General features: G+C 41.5%; 1 protein-coding gene across 1 annotated transcript in view; it reads right to left on the bottom strand.

The window, feature by feature from the left end:
- atp13a1 (ATPase 13A1) overlaps positions 1 to 22,014 on the bottom strand; it is a 104,444-nt gene that overhangs the window by 58,595 nt on the left and 23,835 nt on the right. Inside the window, exons 7-11 of the mRNA XM_072248271.1 lie at positions 17,264 to 17,370; positions 15,673 to 15,802; positions 13,502 to 13,557; positions 11,823 to 11,949; positions 10,626 to 10,763 (exon numbers count right to left, since the gene is read on the bottom strand). Coding sequence (XP_072104372.1) covers positions 10,626 to 10,763; positions 11,823 to 11,949; positions 13,502 to 13,557; positions 15,673 to 15,802; positions 17,264 to 17,370 — 558 coding nt within the window. The remainder of the gene's footprint in view (positions 1 to 10,625; positions 10,764 to 11,822; positions 11,950 to 13,501; positions 13,558 to 15,672; positions 15,803 to 17,263; positions 17,371 to 22,014) is intronic.

Here is a 22,014-nt window from a genome sequence, read left to right as displayed (position 1 = left end):
TCTATCATTTTTATGTATTGGAATGTACTGCTGCCACAAAACAAATTTCACAACATATGCCGGTGATATTAGACCCAATTATGGATGGTAGATTCAGGCCAGTAAAAACCAGGAGCAAAGTAATAGATACTACGTGATGGATAGTTTTATGTGAAACCATAAGACACAGGAGCAGAGTTAGCCCATTTGGCCCATCAAGTCTGCTCCGCCATTCAGTCATGGCTGATCATTCTCCTCCAACCCCCACCAACCCAATCCGTGGCCTTTTCCCCTGTAACCTTTGATGCCATGAATAATCAAGAACCTATCAAGCTCTGCCTTGAATACACCCAACAACCTGGCCTCCACAGCTGCCTGTGGTAACAAATTCCATAAATCCACCACCCTCTGACTAAAGAAATTTCTCCACATCTGTTTTAAATGGACGTCCCTTTATCCTGAGGCTGTTCCCTCTTGTCCTAGACTCCCCCACCATGGGAAACATCCTTTCTGCATCTACACCGTCTAAGCCTTTCAACATTCAAAAGGTTTCAATGAGAATCCCCCCCCCCCCAACAACTTTCTAAATTCCAGCAAGTACAGACCCAGTGCCAAGTATTCCTCATATGATAGTTCTTTCATTCCTGGAATCATCCTTGTAAACCACCTCTGGACCCTTTCTAATGCCAGCACACCTTTTCTTGGATGAGGAGCTCAAAACTGTTCACAATACTCAAGGTGAGGCCTCACTGGTACCTTATAAAGCCTCAGCATCACATCCCTGCTCTTGTATTTTAGGCCTCTTGAAATGAATGCTAACATGGCATTTGCCTTCCTCACCAACTCAACCTGCAAATTAATCTTTAGGGTGTTCTGCACAAGGACTCCCAAGTCACTTTGCATCTCAGATTTCTGGATTTTCTCCGTTTAGAAAATAGTCCGCGCATTTATTTCTACTACCAAAGTGCATGACCATACATTTTCCAATATTGTATTTCATTTGTCACTTTCTTGCCCATTCTCCTAACCTGTCCAAGTCCTTCCTCAGCCTACCTGTTTCCTCAACACTACCTGCCCCTCCACCAATCTTCGTATCACATGCAAACTTGACAACAAAGCCATCTATTCCATTATCTAAATCACTTATATACAGCATAAAAAGAAGTGGTCCCAACACCAACCCCTGCAGCACACCACTAGTCACTGGCAACCAACCAGAAAAGGATACTTTTATTCCCACTCGCTGCCTCCTACCAATCAGCCAATGCTCTAACCATGCCAGTAACTTTCCTGCAATGACATGGGCTCTTAACCTAGTAAGCAGCCTCATGTGTGGCACCTTGTCAAAAGCCTTCTGAAAGTCCAAATATACAACATCCACTGCATCCCCTTTATCTAACCTACATGTAACTTCCTCAAAGAATTCCAGCAGGTTTGTCAGGCAAGATTTTCCCTTAAGGAAACCATGCTGACTTTGTCCCATCTTGTCCTGTGTCACCAAATACTCCATAACCTCATCCTTACCAATTGACTTCAACACCTTCCCAACCACTGAGGTCAGGCTAACTGATCCATAATTTCCTTTCTGCTGCCTTCCTCTTTTAACGCGTGGAGTGACATTTGCAATTTTCCGGTCGTCTATAACACTATGCCAGAGTCCAATGATTTTTGAAAGATCATTACTAATGTCTCTACTATCTCTACCACCATCTCCTTCAGTTCATCTGGCCTGGGTGACTCATGTACCCTTAGGTCTTTCAGCTTTTTGAGCACCTCATCCCTTGTAATAGTAACTGCACTAACTTCTCTTCCTCATACCCGTCAACATCTGGCACACTGCTAGTGTCTTCCAGTGAAGACTGATGCAAAATACTCATTTAGTTCCTCTACCATCTCCTTATCCCCTATTATTTCTCTGGCCTCATTTTCTAACGGTCCTATATTCACTCTTTTTTTTGGTAAAAACATACTTGAAAAAGCTTTTTACTATCCCTTTGAAAGCTTGCTTTCATATTTCATCTTTTCCCTTCTAATGATTATTTTAATTGCTCTGTAGGTTTTTAAAAGCTTCCCAATCCTTTATCTTCCCACTAAATTTAGCTTTGTTGTATGACCTCTCTCGTTTTTACATTAGCCTCAGTTTCGCTTGCCAGACATAGTTGTACCATTTTCAGTATTTGTGTGTTTTTGGAATACATCTGCCCTGCACCTTCTTCATTTTTTCCCCCCAGAAACTCTCACCATTGCTTCTCTGCTTTCATCCCCTGCCAGCAGCTCCTTCCAATTTACTTTGGCCAACTCTCTCATACCACTGTATTTTCCTTTACGCCAATGAAATACTGCCACATCAGACTTCATTCCCTCCCTTTCAAATTTGATATTTTAATTCTAGGGGTATTATGGGTAAATGTGGTGAACTTAAGAACATGGATCACTACATGGAACGATGATGTTGTGGCCACTACAGTCTTGGTTGAGAGGGGGGCAGGAATGGGAGCTTAATATTCCAGGATTTCGATGTTTTAGAAAAGATACAGCAGGTGGTTGGAGGGTGGGGGGGTGGGTGGAGAGAGGGAAAGGGAGAAGCACTGCATTACGACTCAGGGAAAATATCACTGCTGCATTCAGAAGGGACATAATGGGGGGCTCATCCACTGAGTCTATGAGTAGATCTCAAAAATAGTAAGACTATTGGGATTGTACTACATACCTCCTAATAGCCACTGGGATACTGAGGAACAGAAATGTAGGCAGATTATGGAAATGTGTAGAAATAATAGGGTGTTGTCATAGGGGATTTAAATGTCCCTAACACAAATTGGAACCTTCTGAGTGCAAGAGGTTCAGGTGGGACAGAACTTGTTAGGTGCATCCAGGAGGGTATCTTAAATCAATATGTTGATAGTCAAGTCAAATTTATTTATAAAGCACATTTAAAAATAACCCATGTTGACCAAAGTGCTATATAAACCATAACAGGTAGCTAAGATCACAAATACAAGAAACACAGATATAAACAACAAGGCATACAGCCTATAGGCACAAAATAAACACATGAGTCTAGGCACAAGCCAAAGCTCAGCCACATCAGGAAGATTCAAACGCTAGTGAATAAAGATAAGTTTTGAGCCTGGACTTAAGAGTCAAGGGAGGGGGCAGATCTGATAGGAAGGGGAATGCTGTTCCACAGTCTAGGGGCTACAACAGCAAAGGCGCAGTCACCCCTGAACTTAAAAATTTAGATTGTGGGACAGCCAGGAGCCCCAAGTCAGCCGACCTGAGGGACCTCGAAGTAGAATAAGGGGTTAGAAGGTCTGCGATAGAGGAGGGGGCCAGACCATTTAGTGCTTTATAAACAAACAAGAGAACCTTAAAATCAATTCTAAACTGTACTGGAAGCCAGTGGAGAGAGGCCAGGATAGAAGTAATATGGTTCCTCTTCCAGGCCCCTGTCAGGAGCCTGGTTGCGGCATTCTGGACTAGTTGCAGGCAGAACAGGGATGACTGACTAATCCCAGTATACAGGGAGTTGCAGCAGTCCAAGCCAGAGGATATAAGGGCGTGGATTACTTTCTCGAGATCTTTGAAAGAGAGAAACCACTTGATTTTGGCAATAGTATGAAGCTAGAAAAAACTGGTTTTACTACTGCATTAACTTGCTTGTCAAACTTAAAGGCCAAATCAAATATCACAGCAAGGTTTTTGACATGGGGTTTGACAAGGATGGGCAGGTTACCGAGACTGTTGGCAATCACTTTGATGGAGTCAGGGGGGCCAAATAGGGCAACTTCAGACTTGCCTTCATTCAACTGTAGGAAGTTTTGTACCATCCAACACCTTATGTCCTCAAGGTAGTTCATGAGGTTGACTAGATTTGACTGGTCATTTGGTTTCAAGGGGAGATAAAGCTGTGTGTCATCAGCATAACAATGGAAGGAAATGTCGTGTTTTTGAATGATTTGGCCGAGGGGAAGCATGTATATAGAGAAAAGAATGGGACCTAGGATGGAACCTTGTGGGACCCCGCAGGAGAAACTAGCCGGAAAAGAGGAAAATTTGCTTATGTTGACTGAGAAGTTTCTATTTTTGAGGTAGGATGTGAACCAGTTCAAGGTAGTGCCACCAACACCAACCCCGTACTGGAGACGGTCTATTAAAATGGCATGATCCACAGTATCGAATGCTGCACTGAGGTCAAGAAGAATTAGGATGGCAGAGTCACCTGAGTCAGTAGGGAGGAGGAGATCATTGTACACTTTCAGCAGGGCAGACTCTGTGCTATGGTAAGCCTTAAAACCTGACTGAAATCTTTCCAAGATGTAGTTTTGGTGTAGGTAGGGCAGCAATTGACTAAGAATAACCTTTGAGAACCTTTGACCGGAATGGAAGTTTAGAAATAGGTCTGTAGTTACTAGGTAAGGTCTAAGTTGGGTTTTTTCAGGAGGGGCTGGACCACGGCGTGCTTGAAGCAGGTTGGAACGGTACCAGTGGCCAGGGAGCTATTGATAATAGAGAGGATGCTGGAACCGGCTATGTCAAAGACACCCTTCAGGCGGGCAGTGGGGACAATGTCAAGGGGGCAGGTTGCAGGTTTCATGGTGGAAACAATCTTTGTAAGGGAGGGTAGTGTGATGAGTTGGAAAAAGTCCAGTTTAGATGAACAGACCAGTGAGACAGTTAGGTCACAGGTGGGGGGGGGGGAGGGAAGAGAGAAATGTTCATTCTAATGTCTTCAACTTTGCTAATGAAGAATTTTAAAAATTCTTTGCACTTAGCAGGGGACACATCTAAACTAATATTAGGGGCGGGACAAATGACAGAATTTATGGTACTGAATAGGACCATGGGATTATGAAAGTTGTTAGAAATTAGGTCAGAAAAGTATTTTGCTCTCGCAGCCTTAACTGCATCCTGATATTTGTGAAGATTGTATCTCAAAATTTCAAAGGAAATTTGAAGCTTATCATGCTTCCAATTTCGTTCAGATATTCTGCACTTCCTCCTCACAGCTCTGGTGGTGTCATTAAGCCAAGGCAGACCTTTAGGTTTAGGCTTTTTGAATATAAGGGGAGCAACAGTATTCAGAATAGAAGAGCAGATAGTATTAAATAAGGAAGTTTCTCAGTGCGGAGATGGGGAGGAGAAGCCTCAATACTGCAGGTATTAGGAGCAGCTAAGACAGCCTTAGAGAACTTACTGGCAGTCGAAGAGTTAATGTAACGAGCAACGTACAGGAAGATGAAATTTAGTAGGGGGGGAAGCAGAGAAGCATCAAGCATAACAGCACCATGATCCGACAGACACGCATGATTGTTTCCACATTGCAGATGGTAAAACCAGATGATAAGACCAAGTCAAGTGTATGGCCTAGCATGTGTGTGGGTCCGGTGATAAGTAAAGCAAGATTAAAAGACTCAAGCAGATGCATAAACTCACTTACGAGAGACTTAGCGGGACAGCAAACATGAATATTAAAGTCACCAAGAATCAGAATTCAATCAAACTTGGGCATAGTATTTGAGAGGAAGTACGCAAATTGAGTGATAAATTCTTCATGTATTTTTGGTGGACGATACACAAGAGCAATTTAGAGGGGGATTGACCAGGCCCACTTTGATTAACTGCACCTTGAAGCTGGAGAAATAATCAGAGTTCTGTAGATGGCAATTAAAATGTTTCTCAAACACGGTGGCTAGACCCCCTCCACATCCGGAGGGGGTAGGCATGCTAAAAAAAGTTACAGTCATCTGGACAGAGTTCAACAAGTGGAGCAAGCTCACCAGTGCTTAACCAGGTTTCCGTCACCAGGAAGAAATCCAATCTTTGGGCGGTGAAAAAGTCATTGAGAATAAAAGTCTTATTGGACAAGGATCTCACGTTGATCAGAGCCATTTTGACTGGAATAGCAGTATAATCTGACAACGGCTCCCTTGCCAGACGGCAGAGGTGCTGGAAGACTACTCCACCACGCTCCACAAATGGCCTGGCAGGGAGCCCGCAGGGCAGCGGTCTGTGTCTGGGATAATCAGTCGGAGAAAGGCGTACCTAGTCTTGAGGGAGCGCCAAGGAATGGAGAGACATGGCCGACCGGGTCCAACATCGTTGAGTGGAAAAGGTAGACCGGTGCCGAGTGAGAGCGGGCAAGATTCCTCAGCTTAACCAAGGCGCCTGCACGTTTACTCCGCCTCCTAGCTCGTTTCCTACGGTGGTAGCCGCAGGGTCGAGCCCATATACCTTCAGGTAGTTAGGAAAATAGAGAGCAGTGAAAGCTTCTTTGTCCGGAATCCCGAGTGACTAAGTCCACGACAGAGGATCGAATATGCAGTAGTGTTTGACGATCGTAGACAATAGTGGCTTGTACATCATGTATACACAGAGACACAAACAGAGCCAGGACAAACAAGAACAGCAAAAGGTGACAACATGCAGCCAAACACAGTGGCGCAACAAAAGGGCCTGCAAGAGATCTGGTACTGGGTAATCAGCCTGGCCAGGTGACAGGTCTTTCAGTGGGTTATCAGTTAGGGAAACAGTGACCACAACTCCTCAAGTTTTAAGACAGCTATAGGCAAGGATAAGCATGGACCTCACTGAAGAGTATTAAATTGGAGCAGACAAATAATAAGAGCATTGGGTAGGAACTAGGAGTTAATTGGGTACAGCTGTTTCCAGACATCTGCAATGTGGAGGATGTTTAAAGACCAACTGCACAGAGTACAGTACGGATGCGCTGCAGTCAGAAGGTAAAACAAGGATGGCAAGATAAAGAGTACCTTGGATGTCAAGACAGATGATGAATTTAATCAAGAAAAATAAAGTACATAAAGTTTAGGGATCTAGAATCAACAAAGCTAGAAAATAACTCAAAGGGAATTAGGAAAACCAGAAGGGGCCATGTAAAGTCCTTGGTAAATAGGATTAAAGAGAATCCCAAGGCAATCTATGCAGACACTAAGAGCTAAGAGCTAAAGGATAACTAGGGAGGGGGTTCAAATCATCAAGGATAAAGGGGGAACATTTGCTTGGATGCAGAGGATGCAGGTGAGGTCCTTAGTGAGTACTTACCAAGGAGGAGGACGTGGAGGATAGGGAGGTCAATGCTGAGTATATTGATATGTTAGGGCATTTTGAGGTAAAGAGGCAGTGTTAGGTCTCTTAAAAGATCATTAAGGTGGATATGTTCCCTAGGGCTTTATGGGCTATACCCCATGTTATTGAGAGAGGCAAGAGAAGAGATTGCCAATATCTCATGTCCCTAACCACAGGCAAGATCCCAGAGGACTGGCAAGCAGCTGTTGTTGTTCCATTACTCAAGGAGATAATGGGACAACTGTTCTGTGTTCCACATGAGGGCCAGATCTCTGGGTTTCTGGTCTGGTGAAAGAAAATACATGAGGTAAAGGTACGACCTCCAGAAAGACCAAGCTTGAATCACAGAGGGATGCTTGACAGCTGTGGTAGGGCTTCAATCCCATCACCTCCTGCATCAGGATCCACTTCATGACTACAGCTCTGCATTCAACACCATCATCCCTTGAAAACTAATCAATAATCTCCGAGACCTAGTCCTCAATACCTGCATGTGCAACTGGATCCACTATTTCCTCACTTGCAGTCAGTTCAGATTGGCAACAATATCTCTTCCACAATCACAGGACTGTGTGCTTAACTCCCTGCTCTACTCATTTATACTTCTGACTGAGGGGCTAAGTACAGCTCCAATGCTATATTGAAGTTTACTGCTGAAACCACTGTTAGCCAAATCAAAGGAGGTGATGAATCAGCATACTGAAGGGAGACTGAAAACCTGGCTAAAAAAGGTGCCACAACAGCAATTTCTCACTCAATGCCAGCAAAACCAAGGAACTGATTATTGACTACAGGAGGAGGAAACCAGAGGTCCATGAGCCAGTCCTCATCAAGGGAGAGGTGGAGAGGGTCAGTAACTTCAAAATCCATGCCATTATCATTTCTTAGAAGTTTGCAAAGATTTGGCATGTCATTTAAAATTTCCATAGGTCAAGTATACTGACTGGCTGAATCACTGAAAACTATGTTCTTGAATGAAAACGCCTACAAAAAGTAGTGGATAAAGCCCAGTCCATTAGGGGTAAAGCCCTTCTCAACATTGAACATATCTATAACCCAAGCTTTCGCAGGAAAGCAACATCCACCAAGGACCCTCACTATCCAGGCCATGCTCTCTTCACCACTGCTGCCATCAGGAAAGAGTACAGGAGCCTCACGTCCCACACCACCAGGTTCGGGAACAATTATTACCCTTCAACCATCAGGCTCTTGAACTAGAGTAGATAAATTCACTCACCCCAATAATAAACTGATTCCTCAACCTATGGACTCACTTTCAAGGACTCCACAACCCATGCTCTCAATATTTATTACTTATTTTTCTTTCTTGTATTTGCAATGTGCTGTCCTTTGCACATTGGTTGTCTTTGTTGTGTCCAATATTTCACTGATTCTATTGTTTCTTTGTATTTATTGTGAATGGCTGCAAGAAAATGAATCTGAGGATTGCATATAGAGACACATGTACTTTGATAATTTATTTTGAACTGTCCTCAATTTCTTTAATTACCCGAAAAATCTCAATCGTGATAGGATTTCCCCTGCAAAAAGCCATGCCGACTACCCCGATCAGTCAGTGCCTTCCCAAACCTGCGTAAATCCTGTTATTACTACTACTACGTCGACTCAGGCCTAGGGGGCTGGTGTCGGGCATAAATCCTATTCCTGATGATATATTCTAATACAGCTCCATTGCATTAACACAAGGGTCGCAGGCCGTTCATTACTCAACTTATTCCTACTGTCTTTCTTAAATAAAGGAACACAAGGTATTCTTCAGTCTTCTGGCACCACATCTGTGCCAATCAAAGACGCAGTGTGGACTTGACAACTTCCTATATTTACTCACGAGCCTCTTAATTTAATTATTGAACTTCCTTGCAATATATGGGGTGTGCAGACTGCTCCCAAGTCCCCTTTGCCAGGTTTGTGTAAACCAATAAAACTCTGCAGCCTACAGTCTGTGACCACACTTGAAAAGTCCTATGTTTGCCGTTCTCCAAGGCAGCCTGCTTCTATGTTCCACATCCTATACATTGTAGATTGACTGGTAAAGTTCTTACAAAGTTCACTATATTTACAGAGCACCTTTAGTAAGTTATTGCATCTGCTATTGCAATCTCCTTTTCCTGAATATTTATTTGCTTCTAAAAGGACACAGTAAGCGATATACAAAGCTAGTGCATTCTATGTAGCAGCAAGCCAGTCTTCTGACGTGCTATTCAAATATTTCCTTATAGTTTCTAACTATTTGCTTTAGTTGCACTGTGGTTGCACTGTGTTTCCTACATCCTCCTCACAATAAAAGTTACATCTTGTGATCTGCTCACATCTTATTTTGCTACAGTCAGGTAAATAATTACTTACAAAGCACAAACCATAATTAATGAAAAGGAACATGGTGATTTTCAACATGTTTAGTCTGCTACAGCTGGCCAAATTAAGTTAGTCTGGCTCTAAACATTCTTAATGTTTTACATTGGAGATTCAATATCATGTGACAAAATGACATTTGACAATTACTAAGCAAAATGCTACAAGGATGAGATACATTAAAATTAATTTCCCTATGATAACCACCTAGAAAGGCCTTTTTAGTTTCATGGTACAAGAAAGGGAATGCTACACTAAGCCATTAACTGTATTACACTGTCAGACTGAATCTTGCTGTCTTCATTCAATTGACAAGCATGTCCTTGTGTTCCAAGGTAAAAGCTCTGAAATTTAATGACCAAAATTTTATTGGACAGAAGATGGACCTGTATGCCTATTGTGCCTGTGGCAGGAAATCTCACCACACTCCTAACGCCCCCCGCCCCCGACCCTTTTCAACTTCAGTTCTTTCTTCAAACCATCCAACGGTTCCGTATCCATCACATTTTGGGGTCCAGCATTCAACTTCCACGGGATTAAAAATCTTAACTTTTGCCTCACTTTTAATAATACTTTTTGTTTAGCAATTCTCCAAATAATCAAATAGTACAATAATTACCTTTGGGTTTCTCAAGATCTGTCATCTGAGCAATTTAATCAGATTACTTTGTGGCAAAATGAAAAAAGAATCTGACTTTTGCCCTTTCTTATACTCCCAGATATCTGCAGTGAATCCATTCTGCACTCTTTCAGGTTTGCACATCTCATTAATGCTAACCAAAATGTTGTACATGATTCAGCCAGTGAGATAATTTGCGCTTTATGGCCAAAGAAAAATATAACCTTGTCAGCCAGCCCTCCACTCTCCACTAACAAGCTGTTGAAAGGTAATTATCCACATTCTCTTGATGTCAGGTACACTTAAAGACCTTGACCATGTGGCTGCTAAATTGCCTGAGTGTCTCAATGATGACAGATAGCAAACAAAAGGCTGTAACCTTCAACTACTTCCATTCAAGAATAATCTATTCTGCTCCTGTATGTACTCTAAATTAAAAAAGGCAGTCATTAAAAAGCATCCTTTTTTCTATTTAATACCTACTCAATATTTCACCCTCCAATTACGATATAAAGGCTTGTGGCTTGAAGTGTTATTATGCCCTTCAGCATTACAAAGTACTTACGGAGTTTAGCCAAGGCAATAAGGGAAGTGTTGACAGCCAGTGATAATTCAATTGGGAGCTCAGGTGGAACAACAGATGTTAGGATTAACGTACATTCCAAAAACAACTTGTAACGGTTTCTGTTTGGGTCCTTTGTGCCTGTAGACAAATAAAACTACATTAAAAATAACTCTTTGAAATGACAAAAGAACTGGTAATGACTCCTAATATCTGGAATTCAAGGCACGATCAAGATGCAAGTCTAAACAGCTTTCAATATTAACAATTGCAATAACGAATTGTTTGGGAAGTGTTACGGACATCACAATGAATTTGCTGATAGGGAACAGGAAATCTTCAGAAAACACAAACCAATTAATAACAAACTGCATTGCAAATTCATAACCCCCTCTTCTTTATGCTTTTAATCCTCAGCAACATTGTTGTCACTGAATGAAGGGAAAAAAAATTGAAAAAGTAACTTCTAAAGTCAGCCATATGCAAGAGATTACATCTTTGTGCAGAATACACAGATAAGGGGAGTGGAGTGTAAAAATTACTAAAGTCATTTATTTGCTTTTGCCTCATGTTAAAACATTTTATCATGACCATACAATCTAGACAGTTAACAAGACTGCAATACACACAAAATGCTGGTTGAATGCAGCAGGCTAGGCAGCATCTACAGGAAGAAGTACAGTCGACGTTTCAGGTCGCGACCCTTCGTCAGGACTAATGTAAAGAGACAGTAAGAGATTTGAAAGTGGGAGGGCGAGACCCGAAATAACAGGAGAAGACGGGAGGAGGAAGGATGAAGCCAAGAGCTGGGAATTTGATTGGCAAAAGGGATACAAGGCTGGAGAAGGGGGAGTATCATGGGACGGAAGGCCTTGGAAGAAAGAAAGGGGGAGGGGAGCACCATAGGAAGATGGAGAACAGACAAGGAGTTATTGTGAGGGAAAGAGAGGGAAAAAAATAATAAATTATGGATGGGGTAAGAAGGGGAGGAGGGACATTAACGGAAGTTAGAGAAATCAATGTTCATGCCATCAGGTTGGAGCCTGGCCTGCTGCATTCCACCAGCATTTTGTGTGCCTTGCTTGAATTTCCAGCATCTGCAGATTTTCTTGTGTTTGCGTTTTTAAATTCACTACTGCAAAGCCTCTTCTAGGGATGCCACTCCTCCCCTTCTTACCCCAGAAGGGAAGAGAAACTTACCTTCTACCCAGACATAAACAGCTGCAGCAATAGCAAAGATGAGAAGGAAAAGGATGAAGATAAAAGTCTCCAGATTGTTGGCAGTAACTCGTTTGACTCCAAATAAGATTGTCCGCAGCAATTTTCCCTGAGAGTTTCAAAGATACCAAAGTTAAACTCAAATATTTTAGGTTTTTTGCTCACTCTTCCAGTTTGCAAATGTAATATAGCTGTACTTTACTTTCTAGTTTATTCCACGGATGACCATTATAGGCTCGATTTTGCAAGACTAGATGGTGGCTTTCTAGTAATTTTGTGACAGAAATAATGGTAGAGGAAGGGGACAGACCAGAAAAAGGACAAGACAAACTAACAACCTGGAAAAGATGCATAAAAGGTGGAATCAGGTCAGACCAAGATATGAAGTGAGAAGTTCAAGCACTTCCATTTAAACATCTTATGTTAAGATAATCTCCTAAATGCACAAACAACTTAACTGTTTGATGCTATCAATCTTATGTACAAATCTTAAATAGCTTTTATAAAAATATCTAGTAAAAAAATTTAATAAACAAATTAAAAATTCACAATTCATTTTATAACCAAAACGAATAGCCATTATGCCTGCCGCTTTGGTGACTACAGGATGGAACTTCAACAATATATTTCTAACGCAACAGATGCAAATTAATCCTAAAACCATTGCTGTTATTCTTTGAGTAACAATAACATTCCAGTCTATGAAATTGTCAGAGTCATGTTTCAAGAAACTGAACTTTTCAGTCCAATTAAACTTGGAGGGCTTGCACAACTGATCTATGCAAGTTGATATAACTCAAAGATCAAAGTAAATTATTAGAGTACATACGTCACCATATACAATGCTGAGATTTGTTTTCTTGCGAGCAGACACACAACCAGCATGCAAAGGACAACAAGTGGTGAAAACACAAAATAAATAAGCAAGAATAAATATCGAGATGGGGTCACAGGTAGATAGGTCATAAAGAGCTCTTGGCACATTGTCCTTCATAAATGAAAGTAGGAAGACAGGATGTTATGTTTAAGATAATGGTGAGGCTTAATTTAGACTCTGCAGTTCTGGTCACCTACATACAAAAAAAAGATATCAATTGGATTGAAAAATTACAGAAAATTTTCAAGACTCCACCCATTACTTCAGGACCCAAGTTTTCAGGAAAGGTTGTACAAGGAGAATGAGGGGAGATTTGATTGTGAGGAGTACAGACAGGGGAAATGAACAGGATATTTCCACTAAGGTTGGGTAAGACTGCAACTATAGATCATAGGTTTAGGATGAAAGGTAAAATGGTTAAGGGAAACATGAGGGGGAACTGCTTCACAAGAGGGTGGAGAGAATGTGGAACAAGCTGTTAACAGAAGGAGTGGATGTGGATTTGATTTAAATATTTAAGAGTAATTTGGATAGGTAATGGATGGGAGGGGTGTGGAGGGGCTATTGTACAGGTGCAGGTCAATGGGACTAGGCAGATTAATAGTTCGGCAAGGACTAGATGGGGCGAAGCGTCTGTTTCTGTGCTGTAATGTTCTATCAGTAAGCTGAAGGTTTGACTCTCAGCCAGCGAATCACAAGTATGGTTAATAATTTCACCTCATCTTATCAGTTAAACTATCAGTGCTTAACAGACTACATGTTTCACACAGATTATTCTACTCACCTGAGAAGTATTAAAACCAGTCCTCAGGACATAGGCAGCACACCCGTTATCCACAGCTGGGGAAGTAATTAATAAAAGCAATGCTAGTGGATAGCCAAAAAATAAAATGCCATTTGCTAAGCAAGCACAAAAGCTAGTGCACATATTTACATATAGCAATGAACAAAATCCTAAATACAAAAGTCCTCCATAATGTACTTGATGCTCTTCAAGTACCAAATTGGTGATGTGGTTGAGAGTGTAGAAGATTGTCCAAGGTTTCATCAGAATCTAAATCAATTGGGAAAGTGAGCCTATGAATGGCAGATGGAATTTAACTCAGCCAAATGCAAGGTGATGCATTATGGCTAGATAAAGCAGGGCAAGCCTTACACTGGACCTGGGAGCATTGTAGAACAGAAACTTAAGAGGGGAAGTATATAGCTCTTGGGGAGTGGTAACACAGGGCAGTGAAGATAGCATTTGGCACACAGGCCTTTACTGACCGGGGTACTGAATACAAGACTCGGGGCATCATGTTCCAGCTGCAAAGACCACGCCTGCAGTGATGCATGCAGTGCTGGTCACCATACTACAGGAAGGATGAAACTACAGAGAGTGCAGGAAAGGATGTTGTCAGGACCAGAAGGCTTGTGTTATAAGCAGAGACTGGATAGGCTGGAGTGAAAACTGGAAAACCTGAGGGTGACAAAATCATGAGGCTTAGATAAGGCGCATGGTGAGAGTCTTTCTCTCCTCCCCCCCCCCCCACCCGCCGCCACGCACGGGAATCTGGACTGGAGAACAGTGACAAGGTGAGAGAGGAAGATTTATAGGGGATCAGAGGGGCATGTTTTTCCACACAAAGTTGGTGGATATATGGAACGTGCTGCCAGTGGAAGTGGTAAAGGCAAGTACAATTACTACATTTTTAAGACATTAAGACAGGTACATAGAAGTTTTCAGGGATTTATGCTAAATTAAGACGACACCTTAGTCGTCACAGAAAAGTTGGGCTGTAGAGCTGACAACGCTAACAGAATATTAGCACTATATGTGTCCCTTTATATTGTTTTAAACAGTTAATTTGTCAAATTCGTAAACACTGGAAGGTAGACAAGCTAACAGTTTGTGAAAACTGACAACAGTTCTTTGCCAATGCCACCATCTCCTGATTCAGATGAATAAATTACATCAACAGGAGTATATATCATAATTATGGTAAAATAGATTAACTGAAAACAAATGTGAAATGGAAGTCATTTCCTTGAAATAATTAAAATTTGATCATGTTATATAGAGCAACTAATGTTTGTTCTGGTTCAGTGAACAAGATTAACAGACCAAAGTATGGATTTTTAAACACACAAGAAAATTTGCTGATGCTGGAAATCCAAAGCAAAACACAAAATGCTGGAGGAACTCAGCAGACCAAGCAGCATATATGGAAAGGGATAAACATTTCGGTCGAGACCCTTCATCAGAACTGAAAAGAAAGAGAAGTCGAGTAAGGTGGGGGGAGGAGAGGAAGTAGTACAAGGTGGTAGGTGATAGGTGAAACTGGGAATGGGGAGGGAGTGAAGTAAAGAGCTGAAAAATTGATTGGCAAAAGAGATAAAGGGCAGTAGAAGGGGGAATTTGATAGGAGACGACAGAAGACCAGGGAAGAAAGGGAAAAGGGAGGTGCACCAGAGGGAGGTAATGGGCAGCTAAGAGGAGAAAACAGGAATGGGGCATGCTGAGGGGGAAGGACAATGAACAGAAGCTCGAGAAATCCATGTTCATGCCATGAGGTTGGAGGCTACCCAGACTGAATACAAGGTATTGCTCCTGCAACCCAAGTGTGGTCTCATCGTGGCAGCAGAGGCAGCCGTGGACTGACATGACCCACCACTTCTTACTAAAATCTCCTTCCTTTCAGTCCTGGTGAAGGATCTCAGCCCAAAACGTCAACTGCTTATTCTTTTCCATGGATGTTGCCTGGCCTGCTAAGTTCCTCCAGTAATTTGTGTTTTGCTGTGAACATTGCTTCCACTTGCCTACCACCTCACTTGTGCATGGTGCTATTATAAAGTACAGAAATAAACCAGAACTCACTTTTCTATCGTGTAAGCAGTATAATATCACCATTACGCTATTAACAGGAGAAATTATGGTTTGGCAATTGTGCAGTGTCTTTTTCCTGTACTTACGTTTGAGTCCTGCACTAGATTTTTGAGGTGGAGTATGTTGAACTACTTTCGTTCCCCCAAATATTACATGCAGCTTTGAATCGGACTGCAAGTCCAGTATGTGATTTGCAGCAATATCTTCCACTGGTTCCTATTGAGAGTCACCACAGCAAAAATATTACTTTTTCATTTTCTGGACTTTCTATTAAGAAATTAAAGATAGTTTCTGGTGATGTATCTTTGTCAACAGGTGGCCTAGAAAAACCAATGTCTCTTGCCATTGGACCAGTACCAACATGCACTTGAAAAGTTCTTGTCTATGAACATACTGTTGCTTAAAACTAAAGGACAATTCTTGTCAATCAAAAACTGCCATGAGGTCAGCAATAATTGGCTCAAACTCCATTCCCATTCCAACCATTTGTTACAAGATATGGCTCCCCAGAATTTTCCTGTAGACTATAAAATACTAATAGCTTGCATTTTATACAAAATATAGGAATCAAAAAAGAGTTGAGCATGCAAGTTGTCAGACCGTAAGGGAACAATGGAGAGGAAAGCAGGAAAATGGAATTGTTCTGATTGCTGGCTGGTTCCCAGTGAGCAGAATGGCCACCTTCTGTAGTTTTAAACAGCAGAAAAGTGCAGCAGATAGTTCCAGCAAACTAGAATTCTAGCATTGTCTGTGGGGAAAAATTCACATTCTCCATGTGATAGTAAGTTTCTTCCCACATTCCAAAGATATGGCACCTGTTAAGTTAGTTGGTCACTATAGATTACCCATTGTGTGTCTATGTGGTCAGTGGGCAAACTTGTGGATGGGGGTTTAGGGAGGATAGTTAATCTGAGTGAACAGGTATCAGGGAAATTAAGTGGGAATAGAATTGATGGGATTGGGCTGAATGGAATCCTTATCACAATACATGTAGAGCCTTTCTACAATAAAAACATTGAACATTCATAGCAATATTAAAATATAAACAGTCACAAAGGGAGATATTAAGAACTGGTGGTCAAAACTAAATGATTTTAAGCAGCATCTTAAAGGGAGAGATACAAATGTAGAAAGGGAAAGAATTTTTAAACATGCTTGGGAAGCTATAATTGGGCTCCTAAAAGTGAAATGACAGATGACAAGTGTCGTCAGACCCAATGTCAGTGTACTAATAAGACTAGTTTAGGGCAGCAATTTAACTTCAGCTCAAATTTAAAGATTGCAAGGCGAGAACTCATTGAAAACACTATTAAGATAGCCAAATCCAAGGTATCAAAAGTGCAGCTGTTACCTTTAGCGGGTGAAGAGGCAGGGCAGAGCTGATGCTACCATGGAAACAAGCAACTTGTGTTATAGATTACTAGACTGAACTTAATACAAAGTACAAAGTGCAATAAACAATCTGGGAATGCATACACCTTTTCCCTTGCATAGTAAAAATTATTTAAGAATGGCCAGATATGCCTGAATGAAACTGCTCAGCATGTGATTGATTACTTTAAATTAGTAAATATCAATTTCCCAACAACATAACTGCTCCAAATTAAAATTCCTCATTTCTAAACCTTTAATGGTTTCCCAGAATAGCACTCTAACACTAACACATTACACCATTACCTTCATCTGTGGAACAGATTCTCCTGTTAGCATAGCTTCATCTACAATGCATCGCCCTCTGAGCAACAGAACATCACAGGGGACCAAATTCTCATGAGGTGAACGACCTAGTCAGAAATAAAGCAATATAATTAGAGGATAGTAGCAGGCAGCAGACAACAGATTAGAAAAAGTTTAGTTATGCAGTGTTTTCACAACTTCATGCTATTCCAAAGCACTTTGCTACAATTAATTACATTTTCTGAAAAGTTGCATAATAGATTTAACACAATGCCGATTAAATCACAAGAGCGTTCCATACAAGACTCGAGTCAGATATTTGTCACATCTTACTCCCAACTCATTTCCCAAACAATTAGATTTTGGTTGAGATTTCAGCATTGTCCAGGGAGCAAGGAAGCTCACTGTGGGATTGAAGAGAAGCACCCTGTGGATTGTGTTTTAAATTAAAAATTCCCTAAGTCAATCCAAAAGCGCCTGAATTCAAGCTAAATTTCAAGTTTATCGTCAACCACACACATTGTACACTGGCAGATGAGACGATTCCTCCAGACCAAGGGACACAACACAGTACATACAACTCACACACACAGTAATATTGCCACTAATAAATTAATAATAAGGTGCATATACGATACAAGTTAAAAAGTAAACAGTACAACGCTACTAACGCTTTATACATGAGACTATATAATGAGATTCATACGTGGAGGCAGGGAGTTCAGAAGTCTAATAAGTCTATAAGACATAAGAACAGAATTGGGCCATTCAGCCCATCAAGTCTGCTCCACCATTCCATCATGGCTGATTTCAGATTCCACTTAACACCACACACCTGCACCCTGACCATATCCTTTAATGCCCTGACTGATCAGGAAACCATCAACTTCCACCTTAAATATACCCATGGACTTGGCCTCCACTGCAGTCAGTGGCAGAGCATTCCACAGATTCATTACTCTGGGACTTTTTAAAAAAAAAAAAAAAAAAAAAAAAAAAAAAAATCCTCCTTGCCTCTGTTTTGAAAGGTCACCCCTCAATTTTGAGGCTGTGCCCTCTAGTTCTGGATACCCCCACCATAGAAAACAACATCTCCACATCTACCTTATCTAGACCTTTCAACATTTGATAGGTTTCAATGAGATCCCCACACATTCTTCTAAATTCCAATGAGCACAGATCCAAAGCTGTCAAAAGCTCCTCAAATGTTAACCCCTTCATTCTCAGAATCATCCTCGTGAACTTCCTCTAGACTCTCTCCAATGAGAGCACATCCTTTCTGAGACATGGGACCCAAAAACTGTTGTTAATACTCCAAGCACAGTCTGACAGTTTCTTATAAAGGCTGCATTATCTCCTTGCTTTTATATTCTATTCTCCCTTGAAATAAATGCCAACATTGCATTTGGTTTCTTTACCACAGACTCAACCGTAAATTAACCTTCTGGGAGTCTTGCATGAGGATTCCCAAGGCCCTCTGCACCCAATAGCAATTGCGTAAATTGTTAACTTTTGCATTCTGCTTCACAGATTTTCAGGCTAACATGTGAAGCTTTGTGGTGGAAGCACAGAATAGAAAATTTTACATTTATTTTTTCTTTCATATCTTTAAATCAAAAATTAATCTTTGACAAGTCACCCAGATTTTATACAACTTAATATTTGGAATTTTTCTTGTTGACAAGAATTTTTTGTGTAGAGGCAGACAACAAAATTAATAAAAACTTGCAAGCTTGTGTTCTTCAAAATTTCCAATACTATTTGCTAATTCTGGGTTCACTATAGCTGCTATCTGAGATGGATGATCATGTTTGACTAATTTTTCTTTTCAACTAATTTAAATGGCACCATATACAATTACTTATGTATTTTGTAAAAAGAAACAAGGCATGAACATTCAGCATCCTGTGCAGTATCTGGAAAGAAAAACCAATAATGTATCATATTACCGTCCTGCCATCAGAATATAATGGTTAAACTAAACAAAACAGTAACTAACGCCAATGATTTTTGGATATTTTTAAACGATTGCCAAGAAACGCAGGCACTGCTCCAGAAATGAATACAGTAGTGCAATGAAGGATTCAGTGCAGGTTTTAAGCAGATTTATTTTCCATTTCATGGTCTAGGGTAAGAAGATGCTTCCCACCCTAAATTCTTGTCCTGTTGCTACGTTACCACCTGCCTGATAATGGGGCATCAGAGGTTGTTGGATGGAATGGATGGGAGGAGTCACTGATAATGTTAAGGATCCTGCATATGTAACTTTCCTAATACCTTGGATGGGTGGCAGAGAGACCCTGATAATCCTCTCAGCAGTCCTTGTAATACTTCTTAGGGTCTTGCAGTCAGGTAATTTCAATTCCCATACCAGACAGTGATGCAGCTTGTCACGACATTCCTGATGGTGCTCCTGTAAATACTGGTTACATAGAGCAGGGGGTCCCCAACCTCTTTTGCACTGCGGACCAGTTTAATATTGACAATATTCTTGCGGACCGGCCAATCGGGGGGGGTAGGGTTGCCAACAAACAAGAGTAGCAATCAAATACGTTGTGTTTACCCAGAAAAAGACTACAATGACCATGAAGCCTTGCGCGGGCAGCAGGGCGCATGCTCGTCCTGACCTGCCGAATTTTTCCTCTCTGAAAATCCTTTTGGCGATTCTGTTTGGGGGGGGGGGGGGGGGGTGTTAATCACAACTGGAATGTCAGTGATAAGTGGCTAATACACTCAATTTCGTTTCTATAAGGGTTTATCTAACAAATTTAATATTAAACACACAGTGCATATTTTCCTCGCATGAATATAGTGAAGTCAATTATCAGGGGAGCTTGAAGTAAGTGTTGAACGAACTTCCAGTAGAAGTGGTAGAGGCAGGTTCGATATTATCGTTTAAAGAAAAATTGAATAGGTATATGGACAGGAAAGGAACGGAGGGTTATGGGCTGAGTGCAGGTCGGCAGGACTAGGTGAGAGTACTTTTCAGCACGGACTAGAGGGGCCGACATGGCCTGTTTCCATGCTGTAATTGTTATATGGTTATATAAGTAAGTCAATAGTATCATAACATTTTAAGTAACGTTTGGATATTAAACACACAGCACATATTTTCCCCGTTTGAACATATAAAATCATTGCAATGCACCAATATCGCTGAATCAGTGGGAGCCCTGGGCTTGTTTCCCAGCAACAAGACGGTCCTATCGAAGGGTGACGGGAGACAGCGATACTAAAAGGGGGTTCCTTATGTCCAGTCTATTCCGCAATTTAGTTTTCCTTGCATTCATTGCAGAAAACTCCGCTTAGCAGAAAAATATTGGAAATGGAAGCAACGTTTTCAGTGCTTTCGTGGCTATCTCAGGATATTTCGCCTTGACTTTGATCCAGAATACCGGCAGAGATGTTACGTCAAACATACTTTTCATCCGCCATCACTTGCAAGTTCGAGGAGTTGATCTTTTTCCCACTGACATGGATGACGCGTGGATAATGACCTCGCGTGCGTAATGGCTCAACAGTGCGTGACAGGGAATGAGGAAAGGTGCAGCTGACTCCTATCGCCAAATCATATCGTTTCCTCGGGGCCCGGTGGTTGGGGACCGCTGACATAGAAGGACGTGGGGGGGGGGGGGTGGTAAACGGACCTCACTCACATCAATCTCCTCAGGAAGTGGAGACGCTTCTGTACTTTTTTTGACCAAAGAGGTATTTTGAGGAATCAGGTAAGATGTCCATTTTGTGCACTCCCAGAAACTTGGTGCTCCTAACTCTCTCCGTGGATCATCTTTGTCCTGTCCACATTGAGTTCTCAAATAGTTGTGCTCACACTTTTTTTTACCAGCTGCTCTGTCTCTCCTCTGTACACCCTCTTGTCTTCATCATTGATGAGGCCCATCAATAAACTTGATTTGGTTTGAACTGGCTCAGTGCAGTCATGTGTCAGCAAAGCAGTGGACTGAGCACGCAGCTCTGGGGAGTGCAGATGCTCAGCATCATGAAGCTGGAGATATTTCTACCAACATGAACTGACTGACCTTTGCCAAGTCCAGGTGTTGAGACCCAACTACGAGAGTTTATCCACCAGGTTCTGAGGTACGACTGTACTGTACTGAATATTGATCTAGTCAATAAACAGCATCCTGGCATACAAGGCACCATTTTCCAGGTGGGACATGATGGAGTGGAGGGCAGAGGCTATGGAGTCATCAGTGGACTGATTTGAGAGATAAATGAACTGGAAATGGTACAGGAGACATGAAAAATGGAGGGAAAAAACACAGCTCCATGTTTTTTCTATGACTTAAGCATGCTGAGGATTAGGTTGTGTACACTGGATTAGACATCTGTACATGTATTATTGGCTCCAAGCATTTAGCCATTTAACTCTGATAGTCTCACTTCCCTGAATCTTCACTTCTCAATTCTTAACACTTAGAAAAAACTTTCAAATTCATCTAGTTTTCACAATGTTCCACATGTTCATCTTCCATTTTAGTTGTAGACTCAGCCAGCTCCATCATAGGCACTAATTCCCAACCATAGAGAACAGCTTCAAAAGTCAGTGCCTCAAGATGGCAACTTCCACCATGAAGGATCCTTTACCATCCAGGACATACACGCTTATTACTACCATCAGGGAGGTGGTGATACAGGAGCCGGAAAACACGCACAGAGTGTTTAGGAACTGCTTCTTCCCCTCTGCCAGATTTCTAAACAGTCCTTTAACCCATGAGCACCTCACTCCCTTG

The sequence above is a fragment of the Mobula birostris genome, chromosome 32, assembly GCF_030028105.1.
Source record: "Mobula birostris isolate sMobBir1 chromosome 32, sMobBir1.hap1, whole genome shotgun sequence".
Classification (NCBI taxonomy): domain Eukaryota; kingdom Metazoa; phylum Chordata; class Chondrichthyes; order Myliobatiformes; family Myliobatidae; genus Mobula; species Mobula birostris.
The sequence above is the reverse complement of the archived record's forward strand: the minus strand, read 5'-3'. Positions and strand labels throughout refer to the sequence as shown.